This window comes from Pongo abelii, chromosome 17, assembly GCF_028885655.2.
Source record: "Pongo abelii isolate AG06213 chromosome 17, NHGRI_mPonAbe1-v2.0_pri, whole genome shotgun sequence".
NCBI classification, from domain to species: Eukaryota; Metazoa; Chordata; class Mammalia; order Primates; family Hominidae; genus Pongo; species Pongo abelii.
The window spans coordinates 94,507,816-94,533,016 of NC_072002.2; the positions used below are offsets into that span (position 1 = coordinate 94,507,816).

The window sequence follows — 25,201 nt, forward strand, 5'->3', positions numbered from 1 at the left end:
GTAAAATATACATAAATTATTGTCAATGAAGGTCACCCTATCATGCTACTGAGCACTGGATCTTATTCCTTCTATCTGACTGTATTTTTGTATCCATTCACCAGCCCCCTTTATCACCCCTATCCCCAATATCCCCAGTGTCCCCGATATCCTTCCCGGACTCTGTTAACCATCATTCTACTCTCTGTCTCCAGGAGTTCATCCTTTTTTTCTTAGCTCCCACATAAGAGTGAGAAGACGCAATGTTTGTCTTTCTGTGCCTGGCTGATTTCACTTAGCATAATGTACCCCTGTTCCATTTACATTGTTGTAGATGAAAGGGTCTCATTCTTTAGTGATGGCTGAATAATACTCCATTGTGTGTACACCACGTTTTCTTCATACTTGCATCCAGTGAGGGACACTGAGGCTGATTCCATAACGTGACCACTGTGAACAGTGCTGCAGTACATGTAGGGGTGCCGAGATCTCTTCAATGTACTGATTTCCTTTCTTTGGGGGATATTCCCAGCAGTGGGATTGTGGATTATATGGTGGCTCTGTGTTTAGATTGGGGGTAACCTCCATGCTGCTCTCCAGAGGGCTGCACGAATTTACATTCCTGACAACGGTGCTCCCTTCTCCCACCTCCTCCCTTGCCAGCATTTGGATTGCTGTCTTTTGGATAGAAGCCGTTTTAACTGGGGTGAGGTGATACCTCATTGTAATTTTTATTTGCATGTCTGATGATTAAAGGATATTGAGCATGCTTTCCTATACCTGTTGGCCGTTTGTGTGTCTTCTTTTGAGAAATGTCTGTTCAGATCTTTTGCCTGTATTTTAATCGAATTACTCATTTTTTTCTGATTAAGTCATTTGAGAATATACAATGATCTTATAGATCATTGTATATTATTAATCTCTCGTCAGTGGGTAGTTTGCAAATATTTTCTCCCATTCTGTGGATTGTCTCTTCACTTTGTTGATTGTTTTCTTTGCTGTGCAGTGGCTTTTTAGCCCAATGTGATCCTGTTTGTTCATTTTTGCTTTGGTTGCCTGTGCTTTTGAGGTCTTACTCAAGAAGTCTTTGCCCAGACCAAAGTGCCCTGGAGTATGCCAGCCTATTAGGCACATTTTCAAATTTGATTAGTGGTTTTAGATACCAAGCAGGTATTACCCATATAAGGGCATCTTTTAATTTTTCAGTCCACCCACAGATACAGATGTCAAGCAGAAAAGGGTTGAGGTCTGACTCACTCTTGGGGTGTAGTTCTTCAGCCAGTGCTGTGGGCTGAGACCAGACCCTGCCCCACGTCCCACTATCTGGAGGACCAACAGGTGCTGACCAGGTACCCAACAAATTGCACTGGCCCTTACATGCAGGGTTGATTAATAAGAGTGAAGGCTCCTTTTCCCTTAAATATGGAAACGAGTTGTCTCACTTCAGAGTGTTGCTTATAGAAAAGTAGTAATTCTATACCATTAAGTCTTTTTAATTGCTGGTCTAATATGTAACATTTTGCTGTCCCTGAATTTATAAATAGTTAACTGTATGGTCTTATTTGTTTCAATGAAATTTGTATTTCTAGATGACAAATTTGGGCTGAGGAGAAATTCCAGCACTGTACATAGTCATTCCTCCTTCAGAAAGCAGGTTCTGAAGTGTGCTCAGCAGCTGGGGCTGTGGAGTAAACCTGTGGGGCTGGAGAGCCATGCGGCGGGGGAAATGAAGGCCGTGGCCGAGGACAGGCCCGGTCCCTGCTGGAAAAGGGAACCCACAACCCCTGAGCCCCTCTCCCAGGTTCCGGGGAGGAGGGACCCCAGATGCCGGAGGACACAGGTCGTCTGTGTGACGCATTCTGTCCTCCCCAGTCTAGAGCAGGACTAGCTGGTACTCTCCCTGGAAATAGAAAATGGCGCCTCAGATCACTTCTGCTTTCTGAGATGCAGATGAAGAACTTGAGTTGAGAAAAGGTGTTTGACTCTCCCATCTCTTAATGCCTTTTCTGTAGAAGTGCACGTCGGATTTTGTAACTGAAATGACTGCAAATGTAGGATAGTAGTTATAATTTCTCTCTCAATACTGCTTTTCCAGAATCATTCTATTCCATATATCATAAGCTCACTTTACTTTGTAAACTTCTTAAAATATCAGAAATTTGTAAAAGGTAAATGCTGATAGATTGAGTACACACCATTTGAAACTGTATAAATATGTGTGTGTGTGTTTATTATCCTAAAACAGAGTTGGCCTGTTTGTCTATCTAGTTCCTTAACTAGAGCCTAAAAAATGTTTGGGAAGTCACCTGAGGTCACATGATAGGGAAGGAGCGGGGGCTTTTGCACTGCCGGCCTCTCAAAAGCATGCCTGGTGGGGCGGGGTCAGTAGCAGTGGCACCTGGGCAGCCCTGAAAAGGAGGGACAACAGGTGCCTGTCACCTCCACGCAGCACCGGTGACACCATCGCGATCCCTGGCTTTGCTCCCAGCACTCCCCACTTGCACGCAACGTCTCCAGAGCTAGAAGAGACATGGTGTTAGGGTGTTTTCCGTTATCTCTGCACACTCCATTCCCTCACATGGTGTTCGGGTGTCACATGGTGTTCGGGTGTCCTCTCTGCACCCTCCCTCCCTGAGGTCACATGGTGTTCGGGTGTCCTCTCTGCACCCTCCCTCCCTGAGGTCACATGGTGTTCGGGTGTCATCTCTGTACCTTCCCTCCCTGAGGTCACATGGTGTTCGGGTGTCCTCTCTGCACCCTCCCTCCCTGAGGTCACATGGTGTTCGGGTGTCATCTCTGTACCTTCCCTCCCTGAGGTCACATGGTGTTCGGGTGTCATCTCTGCACCCTCCCTCCCTGAGGTCACATGGTGTTCGGGTGTCATCTCTGTACCTTCCCTCCCTGAGGTCACATGGTGTTCGGGTGTCATCTCTGCACCCTCCCTCCCTGAGGTCACATGGTGTTCGGGTGTCCTCTCTGCACCCTCCCTCCCTGAGGTCACATGGTGTTCGGGTGTCATCTCTGCACCCTCCCTCCCTGAGGTCACATGGTGTTCGGGTGTCCTCTCTGCACCCTCCCTCCCTGAGGTCACATGGTGTTCAGGTGTCATCTCTGTACCTTCCCTCCCTGAGGTCACATGGTGTTCGGGTGTCATCTCTGCACCCTCCCTCCCTGAGGTCACATGGTGTTCGGGTGTCATCTCTGCACCCACCCTCCCCTCACATGGTGTTAGGGTGTCCTCTCTGTACCTTCCCTCCCTGAGGTCACATGGTGTTCGGGTGTCATCTCTGCACCCTCCCTCCCTGAGGTCACATGGTGTTCAGGTGTCCTCTCTGCACCCTCCCTCCCTGAGGTCACATGGTGTTCGGGTGTCATCTCTGCACCCTCCCTCCCCTCACATGGTGTTAGGGTGTAATCTCTGCACCCTCCCTCCCTGAGGTCACATGGTGTTCGGGTGTCATCTCTGCACCCTCCCTCCCTGAGGTCACATGGTGTTCGGGTGTCATCTCTGCACCCTCCCTCCCTGAGGTCACATGGTGTTCGGGTGTCATCTCTGCACCCTCCCTCCCTGAGGTCACATGGTGTTCGGGTGTCCTCTCTGCACCCTCCCTCCCTGAGGTCACATGGTGTTCGGTGTCATCTCTGCACACTCTGTCCCCACACAGTGCCCTGCTATGTCAAGTTCAAAGCATGAAAAAGAAAGGAAGCAGCTCTTCACCCTCAGACACTGGAAAATCATGCTGGAGGTATTCTGTGGTCAGACATGTGGGGAATTGCTTAGAAAATCTGATTTTAAAAGTGGTTCCTGGTCTGCCCATGAGTGCATGTCTGGAGGGCTCCTGTGAGAAAGCGTGAGGATGGAGCCCTGGTGGCCTCCCTGTGCTGACTGTCCACCGCGTGCCCTCACACCTCATTTCTCTAATCCTTGCTGCAGCTCTGAGCGGTCCCTCGGCATGGCCATCTGTAGACAAGGACCCTGGGGTTGCAGAGGTGCAGCCATTTGTCCAGGGTTCGGTCCTAACCTGAGCAGCTGGCCACAGAGCCAAAGCTCTTGAGAACTTTGCTACAGTCTTTCTAAGAGTGTGAACTTATCCTCACAGGAATGTTCAGAAGGCCCTAAGATTGACTGAATATCCTGTGCACTAGACAAGATTTAAAATGTTCCTGAAGTGACTTGAGTTCTCAGAACCCAAGATTTTAAAACTGTTTGGCTGAGAGTGAGGTGGAGGTTAAAACTGAAGGCAAGGACGTGCTCATCGGAAGAGTGGGGTGAGAATGAGGTTGTGGTTTCAGAAGAGGCCTCGCCCAGTCTGTGAGGGGCTTCAGCACTGTGGGTGGCGGCAGGCCTGCAGAACAGAGAGCAGACCCTGATGGAAGGGGCTGTGTTACTGGGCTGTGCTGCAGTGGTGTGGGACATTGCAGAGAGCGTGCTCTCCGTGGTTAGCGTGCTCCCCGTGGTTAGCGTGCTCCCCGTGGTTAGCGTGCCCTCCGTGGTTAGCCTGCTCCCCGTGGTTAGCGTGCTCTCCGTGGTTAGCGTGCTCTCCGTGGTTAGCGTGCTCTCCGTGGTTAGCGTGCTCTCCGTGGTTAGCATGCTCCCCGTGGTTAGCGTGTTCCCCGTGGTTAGTGTGCCTTTAGCTGCATAATAGGATTGGCATACCCTATTTATCTGATTAATGTCTGGTAGGGAGGTTGCTTTTAAAGACAGACTTTTATCAGAAAATAATACTTTTTGTCATAAAATACTGTTCACAAATTATTAACTGTAAAAATTGCTCTTCCACTTGTGATTGTTAAATTTTAATGTCAATAAATAATTATCAATAAGAATACATTCTATTTCTGAGTACCTGCCATATGCCAGAGAACCACTCATGTTGTTTTGGCCTCAAAGCAATTTGGAAGTCCATTTTTCCACTTGACAGAAGAGGAGCATGGCCCCAGCAGAATGAAGACCTGGCCACAGAAGTTCTGACTTTCACACTTGGGCTTAGAACCCAGGCCTGCTTTCTCCTTGTCTATTTTGTCTCGTTTAAGTTTGCAAATATTACACGTAGACACATTAATAGAGTTAATCAGTCACCAATTGATCTCTTATTGTAGAAAAATAATTACCATAAACATGAGACTCAAACTATTCCCCCTTTCATGGTGTCCGTGGAACTGGGGAGGGAGAAACCTTGAAAAGTCGTGTAACCTGCTCCCTGCCCCAGACTGATGGGCTGAGCTGCGCTCTCAATTTTAAAACCATCTGGCTTTAGGGAGCAATTAACACAAATTGTAAAGAAAGTCTTTATGATCCGTCATGGTCTTTATTTTAAAGAATAATACCAAGTGACTTGTGATACTGCTTAGGATTTCTCTAGAACAATGTTATTCAAACGTATATACTTAGCCGTGAAAACAAAAAGTTCTGAACACCTAAGTTTTTCTGCAGCTGTCTCATGTTGGCAAGCTTTCTGAGCACTGCTGTGCTGGTTCACCTGTGTGCGGCTTTCCTGAGGCAGCAGTGGCCTCAGGTGTTGCTGGTCTCCCGTAGGTCGCTCTGGTGCAGTGGACAGAGAGTGTGGGCCTCACACTGGTCAGCAGGGACCTCACCTCCATGCAACTGAAGACCCCCAGCGGCCAGGTCCTCAGCTTCTGCATTCTGCAGCTGTTCCCCTTCACCTCCGAGAGCAAGCGGATGGGCGTCATCGTCAGGGTGAGGCTGCGGCGAGGGTGCCACGCGATGGCTTCAGACATTTTGTTTTCACGCCTTTTAAACACAGATTTTCCCAAAAGAAAGTTAAACATTTTCTCAGGTGCTTTATGCTGTTACAGTTTTGTTTTTTGTTTTTTTTTTAATGAAATCTAAGTGAATAATCTATGTCTGGGAAGCTACTGTGTCTCTAGTGAGATAAAATAATTCTCCTAAGTCAACCTAGCCAGAATCAATAATATGGGATTTATTAATTTTTGAAATCAACAACTAAAGCTGTTTTGATTTCAACAAAAATAACATGCCAAAGAGTTTGACTTTTGAACATTGATTTATGACCATAAAGTTGCCAAAATGTACCTTGATTTTTTTAGCAAACACCAAAATCATATCTTGGAAGTTGACTAAACAGTGAAGCATTAAATCCAACTGTAAAAGTTTAAGAGAATGAATGCAACTCAAATCATATTCATTAACACACTCAGACCTTCAGCCTAGCATCTCAAGATGCACAATTATGTTCTCAGTCCTGATTGCACTACTGCTGAAGAGCGGGCCTAGCCCTCCGCATAGAAACACGAGTGAGGAGCTTAACACACAGGCACATTCATAGGAATTGCTTTTTCCATTGTGTGTTTTATTAGACTAGCAGTTATTTGCCCCGAGCAATGCAGCCTAAATGTGCCTCTATTTATTTTTGTTCTGTAATAGGATGAATCCACGGCAGAAATCACATTCTACATGAAGGGCGCTGATGTGGCCATGTCCTCCATCGTGCAGTATAATGACTGGCTGGAAGAGGAGGTATGTGAGTGACTGTAGCCTGGTTCACAGTGTTTCTATGGAAGAGGAGGTGTGTGAGTGACTCTCAGCCTGGTTCACAGTGTTCCTATGGAAGAGGAGGTATGTGAGTGACTCTAGCCTGGTTCACAGTGTTTCTATGGAAGAGGAGGTATGTGAGTGACTCTCAGCCTGGTTCACAGTGTTTCTATGGAAGAGGAGGTGTGTGAGTGACTCTAGCCTGGTTCACAGTGTTTCTATGGAAGAGGAGGTGTGTGAGTGACTCTAGCCTGGTTCACAGTGTTTCTATGGAAGAGGAGGTGTGTGAGTGACTCTCAGCCTGGTTCACAGTGTTTCTATGGAAGAGGAGGTGTGTGAGTGACTGTAGCCTGGTTCACAGTGTTCCTGTGGAAGAGGAGGTATGTGAGTGACTCTAGCCTGGTTCACAGTGTTTCTATGGAAGAGGAGGTGTGTGAGTGACTCTCAGCCTGGTTCACAGTGTTCCTGTGGAAGAGGAGGTATGTGAGTGACTCTAGCCTGGTTCACAGTGTTTCTATGGAAGAGGAGGTATGTGAGTGACTCTAGCCTGGTTCACAGTGTTCCTATGGAAGAGTAGGTGTGTGGCTCACTGTAGCCTGGTTCACAGTGTTCCTATGGAAGAGAAGGTATGTGACTGACTGTAGCCTGGTTCACAGTGTTTCTATGGAAGAGGAGGTATGTGAGTGACTGTAGCCTGGTTCACAGTGTTCCTATGGAAGAGAAGGTATGTGACTGACTGTAGCCTGGTTCACAGTGTTCCTATGGAAGAGAAGGTATGTGACTGACTGTAGCCTGGTTCACAGTGTTTCTATGGAAGAGGAGGTATGTGAGTGACTCTAGCCTGGTTCACAGTGTTTCTATGGAAGAGGAGGTGTGTGAGTGACTCTCAGCCTGGTTCACAGTGTTCCTGTGGAAGAGGAGGTATGTGAGTGACTCTAGCCTGGTTCACAGTGTTTCTATGGAAGAGGAGGTATGTGAGTGACTCTAGCCTGGTTCACAGTGTTTCTATGGAAGAGGAGGTATGTGAGTGACTCTAGCCTGGTTCACAGTGTTCCTATGGAAGAGTAGGTGTGTGGCTCACTGTAGCCTGGTTCACAGTGTTCCTATGGAAGAGAAGGTATGTGACTGACTGTAGCCTGGTTCACAGTGTTTCTATGGAAGAGGAGGTATGTGAGTGACTGTAGCCTGGTTCACAGTGTTCCTATGGAAGAGAAGGTATGTGACTGACTGTAGCCTGGTTCACAGTGTTCCTATGGAAGAGAAGGTATGTGACTGACTGTAGCCTGGTTCACAGTGTTTCTATGGAAGAGGAGGTATGTGAGTGACTCTCAGCCTGGTTCACAGTGTTCCTATGGAAGAGGAGGTATGTGAGTGACTGTAGCCTGGTTCACAGTGTTCCTATGGAAGAGGAGGTATGTGACTGACTCTCAGCCTGGTTCACAGTGTTTCTATAGAAGAGGAGGTATGTGAGTGACTGTAGCCTGGTTCACAGTGTTTCTATGGAAGAGGAGGTATGTGAGTGACTCTCAGCCTGGTTCACAGTGTTCCTATGGAAGAGGAGGTATGTGACTGACTCTCAGCCTGGTTCACAGTGTTTCTATAGAAGAGGAGGTATGTGAGTGACTGTAGCCTGGTTCACAGTGTTTCTATGGAAGAGGAGGTATGTGACCTACTGTAGCCTGGTTCACAGTGTTTCTGTGAACTTTATTGATAGAAGACAGAAAAAGGATATCCTTTCCCCAGCTTGTAGACGCTGGTATCATTGGATGAATTGAGCTGTCAAAATGTCAAACCAGATGCTGATGGGAACCACATAGGTTGTCAAACACATTATCATTTTATGCTAAATTATTTTAAATGCTTACAGTTTTCAGTTTCATAAAGGAGAAAGGGTAGGAGTCCTATCTATTTAATTATAAATAGTTTACCCTTTTTTTTTGAGACGGACACACTGTCACCCAGGCTGGAGAGCAGTGGCGCAATCTTGGCTCACTGCAACCTGCACCTCCCAGGTTCAAGCGATTCTCCTGCCTCAGCCTCCCAAGTAGCTGGGACTACAGGCACCCACCACCATGCCTGACTAATTTTTTGTGTGTTTTTAGTAGAGACAGGGTTTCACCATGTTAGCCAGGATGGTCTCTATCTCCTGACCTCGTGATCTGCCCTCGTCAGCCTCCCAAAGTGCTGGGATTACATGCATGAGCCACCATGCCCAGCCAATAATTTACTTTCTATGTAAATAACAATCATTTTTGTTTCGTGTGTGAGTGCATGTCAATCTATACAAGTAGATCCTTACAAAGAATATTTTGTTTATAATAGTGAGAAATAGAAGGCATTATCAGTCATTCACTATTCTGAAATAATACTTTATATGTAATCAAAGTTATATTTTAACGTATCTCTTTTGTAACATAAATATTTGCAAGGAGATTTTCTTTAGAATTTCAACCTAATGCTAATTTGTGCATAAGATTCACCTAAAATTAGAACATAAGATACAAATAATAAGCAATCCCGTATTTCATTAAATTCTCCTGAAGTAAATAGGATTTGTAGGTAGCCTCATGAGATGATTTTATCGTTAAGCTTGTGTATAAATCAGTAGTTGGATTTCCAAGTAAAATGGAGACTGTTGTAATTGTAGTAAACATGGCCCTTTTTCCTGTGTGCGTGTTGCTGTTGGAATTCAGAGTCTGTCCTCCCACCCTGGGACCTCAGAGATGGCCTGTCCGTGCAGCCTCCACACCCCAGTGTTCGCAACGGTAGTGGCAATATGAATCAATATCTCCTTCAGGGTGGTTTGATTTAATCACGGACATGAATAAATTAAACTCCCTGAAGACCTAGTAAAATGCCGTAAAAATTACTTTTGGTCATAATGATGTGCAATTAATTGTAAAATACTTGTTTAATTTGTTTAGCTTTATGAGGTCAAATCAATAAATGTCTTGCAACAGACAGATAATGTCAGAATGTTTTTCACAAAGATAACTTTATTAAAAATTCTATGTACATTTATTTTCTCAACACTGTATTTTCTTTCCTTGGATAAATTGTTGTCCCTTCACAATGTCTTTGTTGTGGCACTACTATAGTATGAAAGCCTTTCATTTTATTAAAAACGAAATGAGGCAGCAGATTCTTCGAGCTGGAGTTCAAAATGTATTATTCTGCTTCCATCAGGCTCCTCCAGAACTGAATTCTTGGCTTGTCAGATGTTTAAAAAAAAAAAACTTTTCAATGATCACATAACAGAAAGAACCAGTTTTTGCAAACCTGAGATGTAAGAATATGTAAGTCTGTAAACAAACTTAAAATAGTGATGTTCTGGATAGGTGGAGCTGTTGAGGTGATTGGCTTCCTTCCCTCTAAACACAAACCTGAGTTAGGCCCTGGACATTGTATTGTAAAGGAAACAAGTACAGGTGACCCTTGAACAACACGAGGGTCAGGGGCTCCAACCCCCACACAGTTGAAAATCAGCCTATCACTTCTGACTCCCCAGCACGTAACTACTGATAGCCTCCTATTGAACGAAGCCATGCCAATAACATGGACAGATCAATTAATACGTTGTGTATGTTATGTGAATTATGTTTTGCATTGTTACAAGAAAGTAACTTAGAGCAAAGAAAGTGTTATTAAGAAAATCACGGGCCAGGTGCCATGGCTCACACCTGTAATCCCAGCACTTTGGGAGGCCGAGGCGGGCGGATCATGAGGACAGGAGATCGAGACCATCCTGGCTAACACGGTGAAACCCTGTCTCTACTAAAAATACAAAAAATTAGCCGGGTGTGGTGGCGGGCGCCTGTACTCCCAGCTACTTGGGAGGCTGAGGCAGAAGAGTGGCGTGAACCCAGGAGGTGGAGGTTGCAGGGAGCCGAGATCACGTCACTGCACTCCAGCCTCGGCGACAGAGCGAGACTCCATCTCAAAAAATAAAATAAAAAAATTAAAGAAAAAAAATTATGAGGAAGAGAAAATGTATCTACTCGTCAGTAAGTGGGAGTGGGCCATTGTGAAGACCTTCTGACTTTCTTCCTCATGGTCTTCATGTTGAGGATGCTGAGGAGAAGGAGGGGTTGGTCTTGCTCTCTCAGGAGGGCAGAGGCAGAACAGGTGGAGGAGGTGGAAGCGGAGGCAGGAGGGACAGGCTCACTCCGCATAAGCTTTACTGAAAAAAATCTGCGTAAAAGTGGACCCACGCCATTCAAACCCATGTTGTTTAAGGGCCATCTGTAGTTAAAATTGGGAATGACAGGAGGTATAATGGATGACAGCCTTGCCTTTGTAATTCACAGTAATTGTCACTTCTTTTGTCTTCTGTAACACATGACCCTGTAGAGGTCACTATTCCGATTCCTAAACAGGAGACGGGAAGAGACACAGCTGTTGGATGCATAAAGAGGGGTGCTAGACCCACACCTCTCCTCTAGCCCTTCCTGCCATCCCTGCAGCCTCCAGTCCAACGTCAAATACAATCAACTGGATGAATTAAAAAGAAATTGCAAAAAATATGAAGACTTCAATAATATTTATTTGCCTACAGATTAACCTTGATCAGTAGATACAGTACACTGGCTTCATTAGAGTGGGGTTTCCCGCGTGGAGGGCTGCCTGTTGCCCAGGAGAGATGATGGGTGGTGACAGGGTCTCTGTGCGTGTCTGGGGGGGCCGTGATGTGCATGCGTGCACCGTGATGTGTTTCCAAACGTGCGGCTGTGCCCGGGGGGTTTCTCAGCACTTTTCCTGGGCAGCGCTGAGAAAGGTCAGATGCCCAAAGTCCCAGCTCTCTGGGCCACAACTGCCATCTCTGGCTTTCTGTTGCTGTCTGAGGAGCTGACCTCTCCACTGCATGTCCACCCCAAGAGCTGGCAGAGCGTTCCTTAGGGACGCTGTCATGTTCCTCTCCCTGCCGTGCGGACTCTCAGTGTTCAGCGCAACATTGCACAAACCAGGTTTACTAGTATTTGATCTTCTTTTCCGTAAACAAATGTAGCTAATTAACTTGTTTAGGATATCCTTGCTTAAGTGTCTGCATTATCAATGTTCACATTTTTAAAGTTTTAAATATACATTGAAAATAATGTTTTTGATTAGTTGTTCTCTAGCTGTAATGTAGAGCTCTATTCTCCTTGGAGGTTACCAAAATAGCCTCTAAAAGACCTCTCCTCTCACCGTGTGTCATGGTGGCAGGGCAGGTTTGCAGCTGTACCACCTCTGCGCGCTCATTGTGGCCGTAGCTAAGTTGGGAGTGTCCACCTGAGCTACAGAAAGTTCCTGGGGCTTCAGGAAGATGTGATTACCACTGATTTCTCTGTATTATCAACCCTAGTGTCAGAGACAGGAGCTTTATAAACGTGGTTAAAATTTGAAAGAGTTGATCAAATTTGAAATTTGAGAGGGAGTCAACAACAACTGGATGGAGAGTCTTAAGCAGCGAATCTTTCAGGACCTTCCAGAGCACAGAGAAGCCCTCTCTACAGGGAGAGTCGCTGTTAAAGCATCTTAAAGTATGTTAGCCCTAATAAGTAGAAACTGCTAGGCCAGGCGCGGTGGCTCACGCCTGTAATCCCAGCCCTTTGAGAGGCTGAGGTGGGCAGATCACGAGGTCAGGATAACAAGACCATCCTGGCCAGCATGGTGAAACCCCGTCTCTACTAAAAATACAAAAAAAAATAGACAGGGTGGTGGTGGCGCCTGTAGTCCCAGCTGCTGGGGAGGCTGAGGCAGGAGAATGGCATGAACCCAGGAGGCGGAGCTTGCAGTGAGCCGAGATCGTGCCACTGCACTCCAGCCTGGGTGACAGAGCAAGACTCCGTCTCAAAAAAAAAAAAGTAGAAACTGCTAGATTCAAAAATTGATAGTTTGGACAGTTATATAGCTTAGTGTTCATTACTTTGGTTTTTTTAATGTACTTTTTATAGAACACACCACAGCTTTAAAGCTTAGGCACACCTCACCCAGCACTTAGTAATCAACTGTAGGGCCTCTGTGTGTCCCTGGAAGAGAGCCCTGCTGTCCTGAGCCCCGTTCTGGTCCACACAGCAGAGGGGGGTGGGGTTGTCTCCTGACAGCCCCAACACCCCCTGGGCTGTCCGGGAGCCCAGCACCCTCCATCCCTGCCTCTTGTCTGCATCCCCCAGACGTTGGTCCCTTGGGCAGGACCGTGTGTGTTCACAGCTAAGTTGTACACATGCCTGGCCCCCAGGAGACCCACTGGTGCCCTCCCTCCCACATCTGCCCAGTCACCCACACCCCTTTGTGCCGGATAGGAGACCCACTGGTGCCCTCCTGCCCAGTCGGCCACACCGCCTTGTGCCAGGTAGGAGACCCACCGGCACCCTCCCTCCCACATCTGCCCAGTCGCCCACACCGCCTTGTTCTGGGTAGGAGAGCGGGGTGGGTTTGTTTCTTCACCCTGCCTTGCAGGAACACGTGCCCTCACGCGTCTGTTCCTGTGGCCCCATGAGGCCTCTCCCTCTGGGTGTCCTTCACATCACCACAACCATGTGAGGGAGGAACTGTTTTCACTTTGCACACAAGGAAATGGCACAGAAAGCGCAGAGTTCCAGAACTGGCTTCTGCCGCTCTGCCAGATTCTCTGTGCTGGTTATGTGGAAATGCAGGGTGTAGCTATTAACTATGAGCAGGCTCGTTCAAGCCTTTTAAAACCTGACCCTCGTTCATGTAAGCAATATGGCAACGTCAACCTCGTGTGGACATCGGGGTCTACTTTTGTAAGTGCAGTTTGAACTTCCAGAACTGGCATGTGTGTCACTGGTACGAGCAATTTAACTTTGGGAGTGTTACCTCCACACAGGTTTGCTCCTGCACCACCCCTCAGCCTTGTCCCAGAGAGCCTGTTTCTTCACCCCATCACCAGCTAAAACTGTTGCACTTTTACCTCTAATAGGATAATAGTGTTTTTTATTTTGACGCCTTCCCTGACTGAACACAGTTAGCACCGTTTCATGAGCTCATTGCAGGCATTTCCATGTCTTGCTTTAACACGCACATCAGGCCCCGTGACTCCTGCAAGGCTCCCCCAACTCTGGAAGCCAGAATGCAGGGTGAGGCTCGTGAGCTTTGGGATCTGGCTGTATCGCCACCAACCCCAGCTCTCGCCGCGGCCCTGCACTCCTGCCCTCCCCTCCATCACTAACTGCGCTTACTGCTCATGATCGGCTGCCCTGCAAGGCCAGTTACATGCACATTAAAAACAGAGCAACAAGAACTTAACACAGATTCACAGAGTTAGTCCCAGAGCAACACTCTTATGAGCCCATTTCTATTAAGGAGGAAACAAGCACAGAAAAATGAGGTCGTTTGCCCAAAAACACAGAGTCTGTGGCAGAAACGGGTTTCCGGCCCAGCCACCTGGTTCTAAATCCACGGTATTACAACACGCCAGGGGGTCCCCCACTCCCCCAGTACACACCAGGAGCCCTCCCTGGCACCAGACGCTCCCCTCGCCCCATCCCCAGCACCGCCATGTGCACCCTCCGTGCCCTCCCTGGCACCAGGTACTCCCCTCGCCCATCCCCAGCACCGCTGTGTGCACCCTCTGTGCCCTCCCTGGCACCAGGCGCTCCCCTCACCCATCCCCAGCACCGCCGTGTGCACCCTCCGTGTGTTCTTGCTACATGCAAGCTGCTGTCCACACTCTGGAGTGGTGGTGTTTAAGGATTCAGGGTATAATTTTTTGAAAAGCCCGTGCTGTGGTAAAAAGAAGCTCTGCTAGGCACCAGGAGAGTCCAGGCAGAGTGCGCCCCAACTCCATCCAGTGTCTTTGCCTCTCAAGTGAAGGAGTCAGTAGGATTTGAGATACCAGACAGGTCGGGAGGTTAAAAGGATGCATGGTATATAAAGGCGTCCCTCTGCTGAGTTGTCTCTGGCCTTGGTGATGAAGGTGGGCGCAGGACATGAGGGCAGGGCACCAGCGATCAGAGTGTGGCGCTGCCCTGGCCCCACACACAGCCACAGGGGCTCTGCAGGGCCCACTTGTGACTCGGCCTCTCCTTTTCCAGTGCGGAAACATGGCTCGCGAAGGACTGCGGACCCTCGTGGTTGCAAAGAAGGCGTTGACAGAGGAGCAGTACCAGGACTTTGAGGTGAGCCGACTCCCAGCCATCCAATCCTCCTACGACGTTTCCTTCCTTCCGCTGAAATTAGTTCTTCCTGTCTTTGTATGAAATTAGAGCTGGGATCGCTATAGTCTAGGAGTGAAGGCAGCTTCGCTCAGCAGGAGCATGGGGTGATCCTGTCTGCATTTCTGTTTCCACCACTTCTCCAGCTTGCTGGGGAAGGAGGGTCACAGAAGCAAAGAAGTGCCAGTTTCCTTAGAATTGTGCTTGATAACTCCTCAATGGTCACAGTCCAGCCGAGCTGAGTACACATAGAGTATGTGCACACAGGCACCTCCCACTCTGTCCCCAGAGCCCATGCTGTCCAGCTCTGTGGAGTACACACATGGAGCACATACACCTGTGCACACAGGCGCCTCCCCCTCTGTCCCCACAGCCCATGCAGTCCAGCTCTGTGGAGTACACACATGGAGCATGTACATGTGTGCACACAGGCGCCTCCCCCTCTGTCCCCAGAGCCGATACACTCAAGCCAAGCTGAGCATGCACGACAGGTCCCTCAAGGTGGCCGCGGTCGTCGAGAGCCTGGAGAGGGAGATGGAACTGCTGTGCCTCACCGGCGTGGAGGACCAGCTGCAGACAGACGTGCGGCCCACGCTGGAGATGCTGCGCAACGCCGGGATCAAGGTACTGCGGGCTCACCTCTGCTGGCGCGCGCTGCTTTTGCTGAAGCAAACAGTGCTTTTCCTTGGGCACGGTGATTTGTGAAACTCCTGTGGGGTCATGGATGTGAGAGAGCTCTGTAAGCAGAGCTGCCCACCAGCTCCCCTCCTTCCTTAGGGACATCTGCAGCCGGTGCACACACAAATCCCCACGCCGCCCCTACTCCAGACCTTCTTCTCTACACCTCTTCCCTCTCTGGATACCCCAGCCTTTCTAAAGAGGAGCCCTGGTCCCAGCCCTGGCGATGTCAAACTGCCACATGCCATTTCCCAGGGATGGTTATGCACCTCCCCCGCCCCAGGACGCATGGAGCCAGTGCCCGTCACCCTGGCCACCGCCGGCCAGATGTCTGCAGCCATTCCTGGGTTGGCCAGCACTCATACCCTTGTCCCCAGCCTGTCACAACCCTGTACCTGGCAAGACTGGGCCACTGTGTTCTCTGTGTAACCTGGCCTCCTCCTGCAGGGGTCTGTGTGCCTCCCCTGTGAGCACTCACAGCTCCGGGTACGTCCATTGTGACGGCACGTGTTCCATGAGGACGGGAGTGCATAAGAACCCAGACCTCGTGGGCTTCGGCTTCATTCTCAGTTAAATTGTGCCACATTTGGAATCATCTCGTGCTTCAGGGCATATTAGAGTTGAGAATATAGAATATTCAGACGTGCACTACATCCATTCATTTTATTGATGTTTTTGAAGAAATAATGCATCCACATTGTCACAAACTCAGCACAAAAGGACACCCAGTGGAAGCTGCTTCTCACTGCTGCCCGGCCCCTGGGCTCAGCAGCAAGAGCCTGCCCCAGAGATGCCTGGACGTGCAGGGCAGGTGCAAAGCTGCTTGTCCTCCCTCTGGCTCTTTGTTCTTTCCCAGCACCTTCTCTGTAGCTGGAGGAACACCCCCTCTGCCTCAGCTGTGTGGCTTATGCCCCCATCCCCACCGTGCTCCCAGCAGCAGTGTCCCATCTCCCAGCAGGCAGTGCCCACCTTCCCTGTACTCCCCAAGGCAGTGCCCCGTCTCATCCAGCTGTGTGGTCCTTGGCAGTTTAAATATGGTGTCTGCGAAATTTGAGTGTTTATCTCAGATGGGAAAGGTTAGGCATCCTGACCATCCTTCTTGGTGGTTTTCCCCTAGATGCTGTGTGGCGGGGCACACGCTCCCTGCCTGCCGACCTGCTCTCTGGCTTTTTCACTTACTGATGTGTCTTCTTCCTGCACAGGGGAAATTAGCACTTGTGGTGTAAGTTTTATTTTTCAGGAGCTTTCCTCACATGTTCTCATTGAAGCCTAAAGGTCAACTGCAGATTGGTTAAGATAATTTATTTTAGCACTACCTCAAGGACCTGGGACTCAGAATGGAAAAAAGTGTAACTTGGTTTTCAGAGAAAAGCTGCATAGCTAGACTAGAGGGACAGAACTGAAGGACAGTGTCAGAAGTCAAAGCTATGCCAACTTCAGATAAAAAATACATCCCACAAGCCTTGATGAAGATGCTGTGCCATGGACAGAAAATAGCCATCTGTTTTCCTTGCTGTCTAGAGGTCTGCATGGTGAAGAGACTTGTAAGATTTAATGTACTACTGAGATCGCAGTAGGAAGTGTGTCATGATCGAAGCAGGAAATGTGCCATGATCGAAGCAGGAAATGTGTCATGACTGAAGTAGGAAGTGTGTCATGACTGAAGTAGGAAGTGTGTCATGACTGAAGTAGGAAGTGTGTCATGGTCGCAGTAGGAAATACGTCATGAGGCTGTATCATATCCGTCTGAGATCGCAGTAGGAAGTGTGTCATGATCGCAATAGGAAGTGTGTCATGATAGCAATAGGAAGTGTGTCATGAGACTGTATCATATCCGTCTGAGATTGCAGTAGGAAGTGTGCATGATTGCAGTAGGAAGTATGTCATGATCACAGTAGGAAGTGTGTCATCACAGTAGGAAGTGTGTCGTGAACATAGTAGGAAGTGTGTCAGGAAGCTGCATCATATCTGAGATCACAGTAGGAAGTGTGTCATCACAGTAGGAAGTGTGTCATGATTGCAGCAGGAAGTATATCATGATCGCAGTAGGAAGTGTGTCATGATCGCAGTAGGAAGTGTGTCATGATTGCAGCAGGAAGTATATCATGATCGCAGTAGGAAGTGTGTCATGATCGCAGTAGGAAGTGTGTCAGGAAGCTGTATCATATCTGACTGAGATCGCAGTAGGAAGTGTGTCATGATCGCAGTAGGAAGTGTGTCATGATCGCAGTAGGAAGTGTGTCATGATCGCAGTAGGAAGTGTGTCATGAGGCTGTATCATGTCCATCTGAGATCGCAGTAGGAAGTGTGCATGATTGCGGTAGGAAGTGTGTCATGATCGCAGTAGGAAGTGTGTCATGAGGCTGTATCATATCCATCTGAGATCACAGTAGGAAGTATGTCAGGAGGCTGTATCATATCTGACTGAGATCGCAGTAGGAAGTGTGTCATGATTGCAGTAGGAAGTGTGTCATGATCGCAGTAGGAAGTGTGTCATGATCGCAGTAGGAAGTGTGTCATGAGGCTGTATCATATCCATCTGAGATTGCAGTAGGAAGTGTGTCATGAGGCTGTATCATATCCATCTGAGATCGCAGTAGGAAGTGTGCATGATTGCAGTAGGAAGTGTGTCATGATCGCAGTAGGAAGTGTATCATGATTGCAGTAGGAAGTGTGTCATGATCGCAGTAGGAAGTGTGTCATGATCGCAGTAGGAAGTGTGTCATGATCGCAGTAGAAAGTATGTCAGGAGGCTGTATCATATCTGACTGAGATCGCAGTAGGAAGTGTGTCATGATTGCAGTAGGAAGTGTGTCATGATCGCAGTAGGAAGTGTGTCATGATCGCAGTAGGAAGTGTGTCATGATCGCAGTAGGAAGTGTGTCATGAGGCTGTATCATATCCATCTGAGATCGCAGTAGGAAGTGTGCATGATTGCAGTAGGAAGTGTGTCATGATCGCAGTAGGAAGTGTGTCATGATCGCAGTAGGAAGTGTGTCATGATCGCAGTAGGAAGTATGTCAGGAGGCTGTATCATATCTGACTGAGATCGCAGTAGGAAGTGTGTCATGATTGCAGTAGGAAGTGTGTCATGATCGCAGTAGGAAGTGTGTCATGATCGCAGTAGGAAGTGTGTCATGATCGCAGTAGGAAGTGTGTCATGAGGCTGTATCATATCCATCTGAGATCGCAGTAGGAAGTGTATCATGATTGCAGTAGGAAGTGTGTCATGATTGCAGTAGGAAGTGTGTCATGATCGCAGTAGGAAGTGTGTCATGATCGCAGTAGGAAGTGTGTCATGATCGCAGTAGGAAGTATGTCAGGAGGCTGTATCATATCTGACTGAGATCGCAGTAGGAAGTGTGTCATGATTGCAGTAGGAAGTGTGTCATGATCGCAGTAGGAAGTGTGTCATGATCTCAGTAGGAAGTGTGTCATGAGGCTGTATCATATCCATCTGAGATCGCAGTAGGAAGTGTGCATGATTGCAGTAGGAAGTGTGTCATGATCGCAGTAGGAAGTGTATCATGATTGCAGTAGGAAGTGTGTCATGATCGCAGTAGGAAGTGTGTCAGGAGGCTGTATCATATCCATCTGAGATCGCAATAGGAAGTGTGCATGATCGCAGTAGGAAATATGTCATGATCGCAGTAGGAAGTGCGTCATGAGGCTGTATCTGGTTTCAGAGTAATTGTTCATGTAGAAATTCAAAATTACAAGAGAACAATTCTGACTCAGAAAGTTTAGATTACTAAACTTAATTGTATTGTACAGCCAAAAAGTTGAATAAAGAAGTGTGATTAATGAGAAGCAGATGAGCTGGGTGTGGTGCTGTGTGCCTGGGATCCCAGCTGCTCAGGAGGCTGAGGCGGGAGGCTCAATCGAGCCCCAGAGTTCATGGCGAGACCCGTCTGTAAATCGACACATGAATGAGCGAGCAGATGACCCCTGCATTTCACTGTAACTTTTTAGTAAACTTCACCTCAGTCTACTTCCTACTTTATATGTGCTAGATTATTAGTATATTAAAGTAGTGAATATCCCTTGTATTAAAATTTGGATCTTTACATCAATTATTTGCTAAATTATATGACTTTCTCGAGTTTTGCTCTTTATTCTTTACATTATGTAAAGTCTGACTTCAGATGTTCCTCCGAAACGCGAAGTTGATTTTCAGCGAGACCTCACTGCATTTCCTGAATCCCACTCAGGTTGCCGCAGTGCTAATTGTTCCTCAACTTTGTCATGATGATGTGTCATACTCTTAGGTCCAGTAAATGAATATAAGTCTGTAAAATAAATAAAAAGCACAAATCTTAGACATTGAGAAGAGCCACAGGCGGAGCGTGCTTAAGCAGATAATCGGTACACTGTACAAGTTTTTTTTCTGCTTCCTGTTTCCAAAAATGCATATTTCAATATGATACATAAGAAATCTGAGACATTCAGCTAATGAGAGTATTACTGGAAGTTCTTTGCTGTTGTATATATCAAATATCCTGTTAACGTATTAAATATCCTGATATTTTACTCTATCGTCTAGGGATATATATACACATAAGATGTGCACGGGTATGCGATTTTTAAATGTAAAAGTGCTGCTATTTGACATGTTTTATTTGACATAAACAACTTTTGGTTTGACTATGGGCCATTTACCCATTGAACCTCCGTTTCCAACTAAAAAACTAGCAAACTGCAGTGAAGGTCTTTATGAGCCTCCCAGCCTGGCAAACCCTGACTGTGTGCCGCCTTGGCAGTCCTATGTGCTTTGTGTGGAATGCTTTGTGGTAGGCACCTTTGACACTCACAGCTATCCTTATTAGACTTAGCCTGTGAGTGCTGGACCCAGGCGTTACTCACGTGCCTCCATGTCTCAGCTGCTGTATCTACACATCACTGTGCTCTCGCTTGTTCCACCTTAGCAAGTTCACATACTGTTGAATTGTGGTTGGATGTGTGTAGCGTGACCTCGTTGAAGTCTGCGTTGCCGACACACCGTTTAGTTGTGGTTGGATGTGTGTAGCGTGACCTTGTTGAAGCCTGCATTGCCGGTTCTTGTGCAGCCATCACCACCACCCCCTCCAGAACTGTTCCATCTTCCTAAATGGAAACTGTCCATCTCCCCCTTCCCCTTCCCCTAAGCCCTGGCACCCACCATCTAGTTCTTTCTCTATGGATTGGATGGCTCTAGGGACCTCATGGAAATGGGATCATACAGTATTTGTCCTTTTGTGACTGGCTTCTTTCACTCAGCATAATGTCCTCGAGGTTGAACCACAATGCAGCCTGTGTTAGAATTTCCATCTTTTTTAAGGCTGAATAATACTCCATTGTATGTATGGAACACATTTTGCTCATCCATTTATCTATTGATGGGCACCTGGGTTGCTTCCACCTTTTGGCTGTTGTGAATTATGTGAGACATCAGAGATGAATGTGTCCTTGTCTTGTTGAAGTTCACCAGTTTAAATTATTCCCTAGATATGGATGCTAACAGGCGATAAACTCGAGACAGCTACCTGCATTGCCAAAAGTTCACATCTGGTGTCTAGAACACAAGATATTCATATTTTCAGACAGGTAAGTATGTATCTTAATCACTTTGAATTTTTAAACATTTGTCTCACACAAATGAAGCCTATTGTTTTTGTCAGAATATATATTTATTAATCACTAAATATCTTTTTAAAAAGAACTACTGTAATTTTTTTAATTTATAAAAGCATGTTAAAATAGATATTTTTAGCCACATACATTAATCATGATCAAAGCTGCTTTTTGACGGAATGAACAAACTCTAAGTTCAAAAGTATTTTTTGCTCATACTATTAGTATTATTTGCTATTTTAAAAGTGGCATACTGCAATTATTTTCAATTTGTAAAAATGTATATTGATTAAAAAAATTACATTTTTCTACAAGTTAGATGTATTACATGTTGTCCAGAAGCTGCTGTTGTGAAACAAGCTATAAATACAAAATAGGAATGTGTTTTTAATCACTGCCATTTTCAGAGCAAGTGCTGCCTTAATTAGTTCAAAGAAAATGAATAGAAATGATCTAAGTTTATGTGTTTACTGTATGTATTAGTTATGACTAAATTTAATTCAAACAAAAAATAAAAATTTCTTGGTCTTGATTTATGGTGAGTGAACAGACATTCTCTGTCTGCATCTGTTCTAAGTGAACCACTTGCACCTACAGAAGGGACTGTTTGAATATAATTTACATGTAAATGTAGTTTGTTTTGAAGCATCAGAATCGCAAAGTAGGCCCTGAAGACTACTATTTGCAATTAAACTATTAATGCTTCTGATAAAACTTCAGATCAATTTTTGTTGACTTTTCAGTGTTATAGCACCACAAATTAAATTTTTCACAATAAAACCTACCTATTTAAAGATGAGTCTGAGATTGTTAATTTGAACCACATGAAGCTTTTAATTTATTTCAGTCCTATTAATAGGACTATTAATATATCATTTCTTTTATGCTCCATAAAATCTCCACAGAAAGAATATGAAAAACCAGTTACATTGGTTTCTGAAATGTTTTTGTTCTAAAACAAATGATATTTCAAGATTATGACTTACTCTTACTCTTTTAGGTTTTTTAAAAAATCCCTCAGACACTGAGTAAAAACTAAACTAATGGAGTAAGTTGAAACCCATGGCAGAGACAACACAAGCAATTAAGTATTTTGCATTATTTGACCTATTATGAAAAGAGATGTATTTACATAACACCTTGATTTGAGAGCGTCCTGTCTCTTACCCAATGTGTGGCGATGATGTGTGGTGATGACGTGTGGCGATGAGGAGCTCAGCCTCCCTGGGCTCTGGTGCTCTGTTGGGTGCAAGCCTCGTTCTGCAGAGCCGTGTCCGTAACACTGCAAGTCAGTGACTCTCAGCAGCGCTGCTCCCCACACCAGCCTACCCTGGCCTGTTGCTCTGTGAAATAATCGCCTTGTGGAAATTACAAGAAAATTCTTAATCATTATCGTTGTATGTTAAGGGATTGTATTTATAAAAGGCAATTACCCTCCCAAACTATCCAGAAGGTAATTATTAACTCATAGGCACCCTTTACGTAAATTTCATCAGCGTGGTGATTCCACTGCATTCCTCACTGTACGTTTCCTGCTTGCAGTTGCCACAAATTTGAAAATGATTTGCGTTAACTGAGTGGATAGACACACCCAGCACTGCTGGAGGAATTGGAAAGGACCTTCTTCCGGGTCCGAATACTAAAGCTCCTTTGGTTTTAGATAATAACCCCAAAAATTCCACTGTGACTCTGCAAATAATGCCCTGTTTCTCTGTGCCTCTAACTTAGACAGCATTTTAATTTGGGATTCTTTTTCTCCCTTAATGGAGGTAACCAGTCGGGGAGAGGCACATTTGGAGCTGAATGCATTTCGAAGGAAGCATGATTGTGCACTAGTCATATCTGGGGACTCTCTGGAGGTAAGGCTGGACCCTGAGTGAGTACCTGTCTGTCTGTCTATCTGTCTGTGTCTCTGAGGCAAGGCTGGTCCCTGGCCAAGTGTCTGTCTCTGAGGCAAGGCTGGACCCTGAGTGAGTACATGTCTGTCTGTCTGTCTGTCTGTGTCTCTGAGGCAAGGCTGGACCCTGGCCCAGTGTGTCTGTCTGTCTGTCCATTCCAGTGCATCAAGGGCTTCTTGAGTCAAGTGCTTTTGCCCATTCGTGCTGTTTTTAGGCAGTTTTCCATTTCATAGCAGTGGTATCTGCCACTCTGGAAAGCAGCCCCAGCCTGAGGAGATGTCAGAGCTGGATCACAGCGATTGTTATTCCTCCTTTACACATTGAGAGCCGGAAAGCTGGGCTGGGTCACGGTGATTGTTACTCCTCGTTAGACATTGAGAGCCGGAAAGCTGGGCTGGGTCATGGTGATTGTTACTCCTCCGTTAGACATTGAGAGCCTGAAAGTGCTGCAGGAGACCTGGAGGAAGAGCGACAAGAGCTTGTCCAGCGCCTTGGTTCTGGCTCTCTGTCATCTCCATGTTGCATCCGCTGGAGTAGGAATGTCCAAAGTAGCTTCATGCCTCGTTTTCTTCGCACGTGTGGCCCCCGGCTGAGGGAACTGTGGCACCGGGGCTGGTGGGAGCCTCCCCCTGCACAGCTTTTGCACAGGCTCCTGGACTTAATCGTCCTGGACCTCTGTTGTTGTTAGTGTCCCCAGAGCAAGCACTCCAAGAAATCTGGCAGAAACTGGCCCAGAATGTCACCAGGTCACATGATGTTTTCCAAGAAAGTCACTAAGGCAGCCTGGATTCCAGGGGAGGGGGATCAGACCAGAAGATCATGTCGTAGCTCAAATCATGGAGGATTCTGTCTGGTACTTCAAGTGGAAGAACTTCCCTGGTCAGGAGAAGGATGGTTCCATGTTATATAGAATGTCTTCCCATGATTTTTATATTTTCCCCTGTCCGTGAGTCCTGTGAAATGATTCACAGAATACTGAAAGGATTGAGAACGGTGGTGTCTGTTGGCTTTGCTCCCCCATGGTTTTGCACTTTCTGCATTACACAAATCTGGGACAGTGTTGTTGACCATTAGGCAAAATAACACAGTCTTTGTTTTCCAGGTTTGTCTAAAGTACTACGAGCATGAATTTGTGGAGCTGGCCTGCCAGTGCCCCGCCGTGGTGTGCTGCCGCTGCTCGCCCACCCAGAAGGCCCGCATTGTGACACTGCTGCAGCAGCACACAGGGAGACGCACCTGCGCCGTCGGTGAGAGCCGCCCACCCTGCTCACGGGGAGGTCTCCAGAGAAACCCGTAGGCTGACATTGATGGGCAAAGTTTGTTCCATCTCTAAAACTAGATTGATTTCATCTCCATTCATGGAAGTTTCTGAAATAGCTTCTGATGGTAAAAATGAAAAACGTGATGATGGATGGGGTTTTATTTTATCTCACTTTTCTTGCTTCGCAGGTGATGGAGGAAATGATGTCAGCATGATTCAGGCAGCAGACTGTGGGATTGGGATTGAGGGAAAGGTAGGTTCACCCTTTTATCAACACATCAACACACACTCAGCACACAGTCAGCACACATCAACACGACTCAGCACATGCTGGGCCATTGTACACTCAGCACCTACTTGGTCAGTGCACGTCAGCACGTGCTTAGCGTACACTCGGTCAGCAAACACTCAGCACATGCTTGGTCAACACACATCAGCATGTGCTCAGCGCACAGTCAGCACACACTAGGCACGTTCGGTCAGCACACATCAGCACATGCTCAGCGCACAGCACACACTCGGCACATGGTCAGCACACGGTCAGTGCACGTCAGCACGTGCTCAGCGCACAGTCAGCGCACAGCACACATTCAGTCAGCGCACGTCAGCACGTGCTCAGTGCACAGTCAGCACACACTCGGCACACATTCGATCAGCACGTGCTCAGCACACACTCGGCACATACTTGCTCAGTGCACATCAGCACATGCTCAGCACACACTCGGCACACTTGTTTAGCACACTACACACACTCAGCACACACTCAGCCAGCACACGTCAGCACATGCTCAGCACACACTCGGCACACACTCGGTCAGCGCACGTCAGCACGTGCTTAGTGCACAGTCAGCACACACTTGGCACACATTCAGTCAGCGCACATCAGCATGTGCTCAGCGCACAGCACACACTCGGCACACACTTGGCCCACTCGTTTAGCACACTACACATGCTCGGCACACACTCGGTCAGCGCACATCAGCACATGCTCAGCACACTTGGTACACTTGTTTAGCACTACTCTGCTTGGCACACACTTGGTCAGCACACATCAGCACATGCTCAGCACACATTCGGCACACATTTAGCACACTACATGCTTGGC

At 47.0% G+C, this 25,201-nt stretch overlaps 1 protein-coding gene across 12 annotated transcripts in view; it reads left to right on the top strand.

The window, feature by feature from the left end:
* The window catches only part of ATP9B (ATPase phospholipid transporting 9B (putative)), a 305,109-nt gene that overhangs the window by 245,287 nt on the left and 34,621 nt on the right, over positions 1–25,201 (top strand). For all 12 annotated transcript variants that reach the window (XM_009252491.4, XM_002828331.6, XM_054538120.2 and 9 more), the window contains 8 exons: positions 5,516–5,677; positions 6,386–6,478; positions 14,530–14,613; positions 15,103–15,273; positions 20,812–20,910; positions 22,707–22,796; positions 23,938–24,082; positions 24,285–24,349. In XM_009252491.4, the coding sequence (XP_009250766.2) occupies positions 5,516–5,677; positions 6,386–6,478; positions 14,530–14,613; positions 15,103–15,273; positions 20,812–20,910; positions 22,707–22,796; positions 23,938–24,082; positions 24,285–24,349 (909 nt within the window). The remainder of the gene's footprint in view (positions 1–5,515; positions 5,678–6,385; positions 6,479–14,529; positions 14,614–15,102; positions 15,274–20,811; positions 20,911–22,706; positions 22,797–23,937; positions 24,083–24,284; positions 24,350–25,201) is intronic.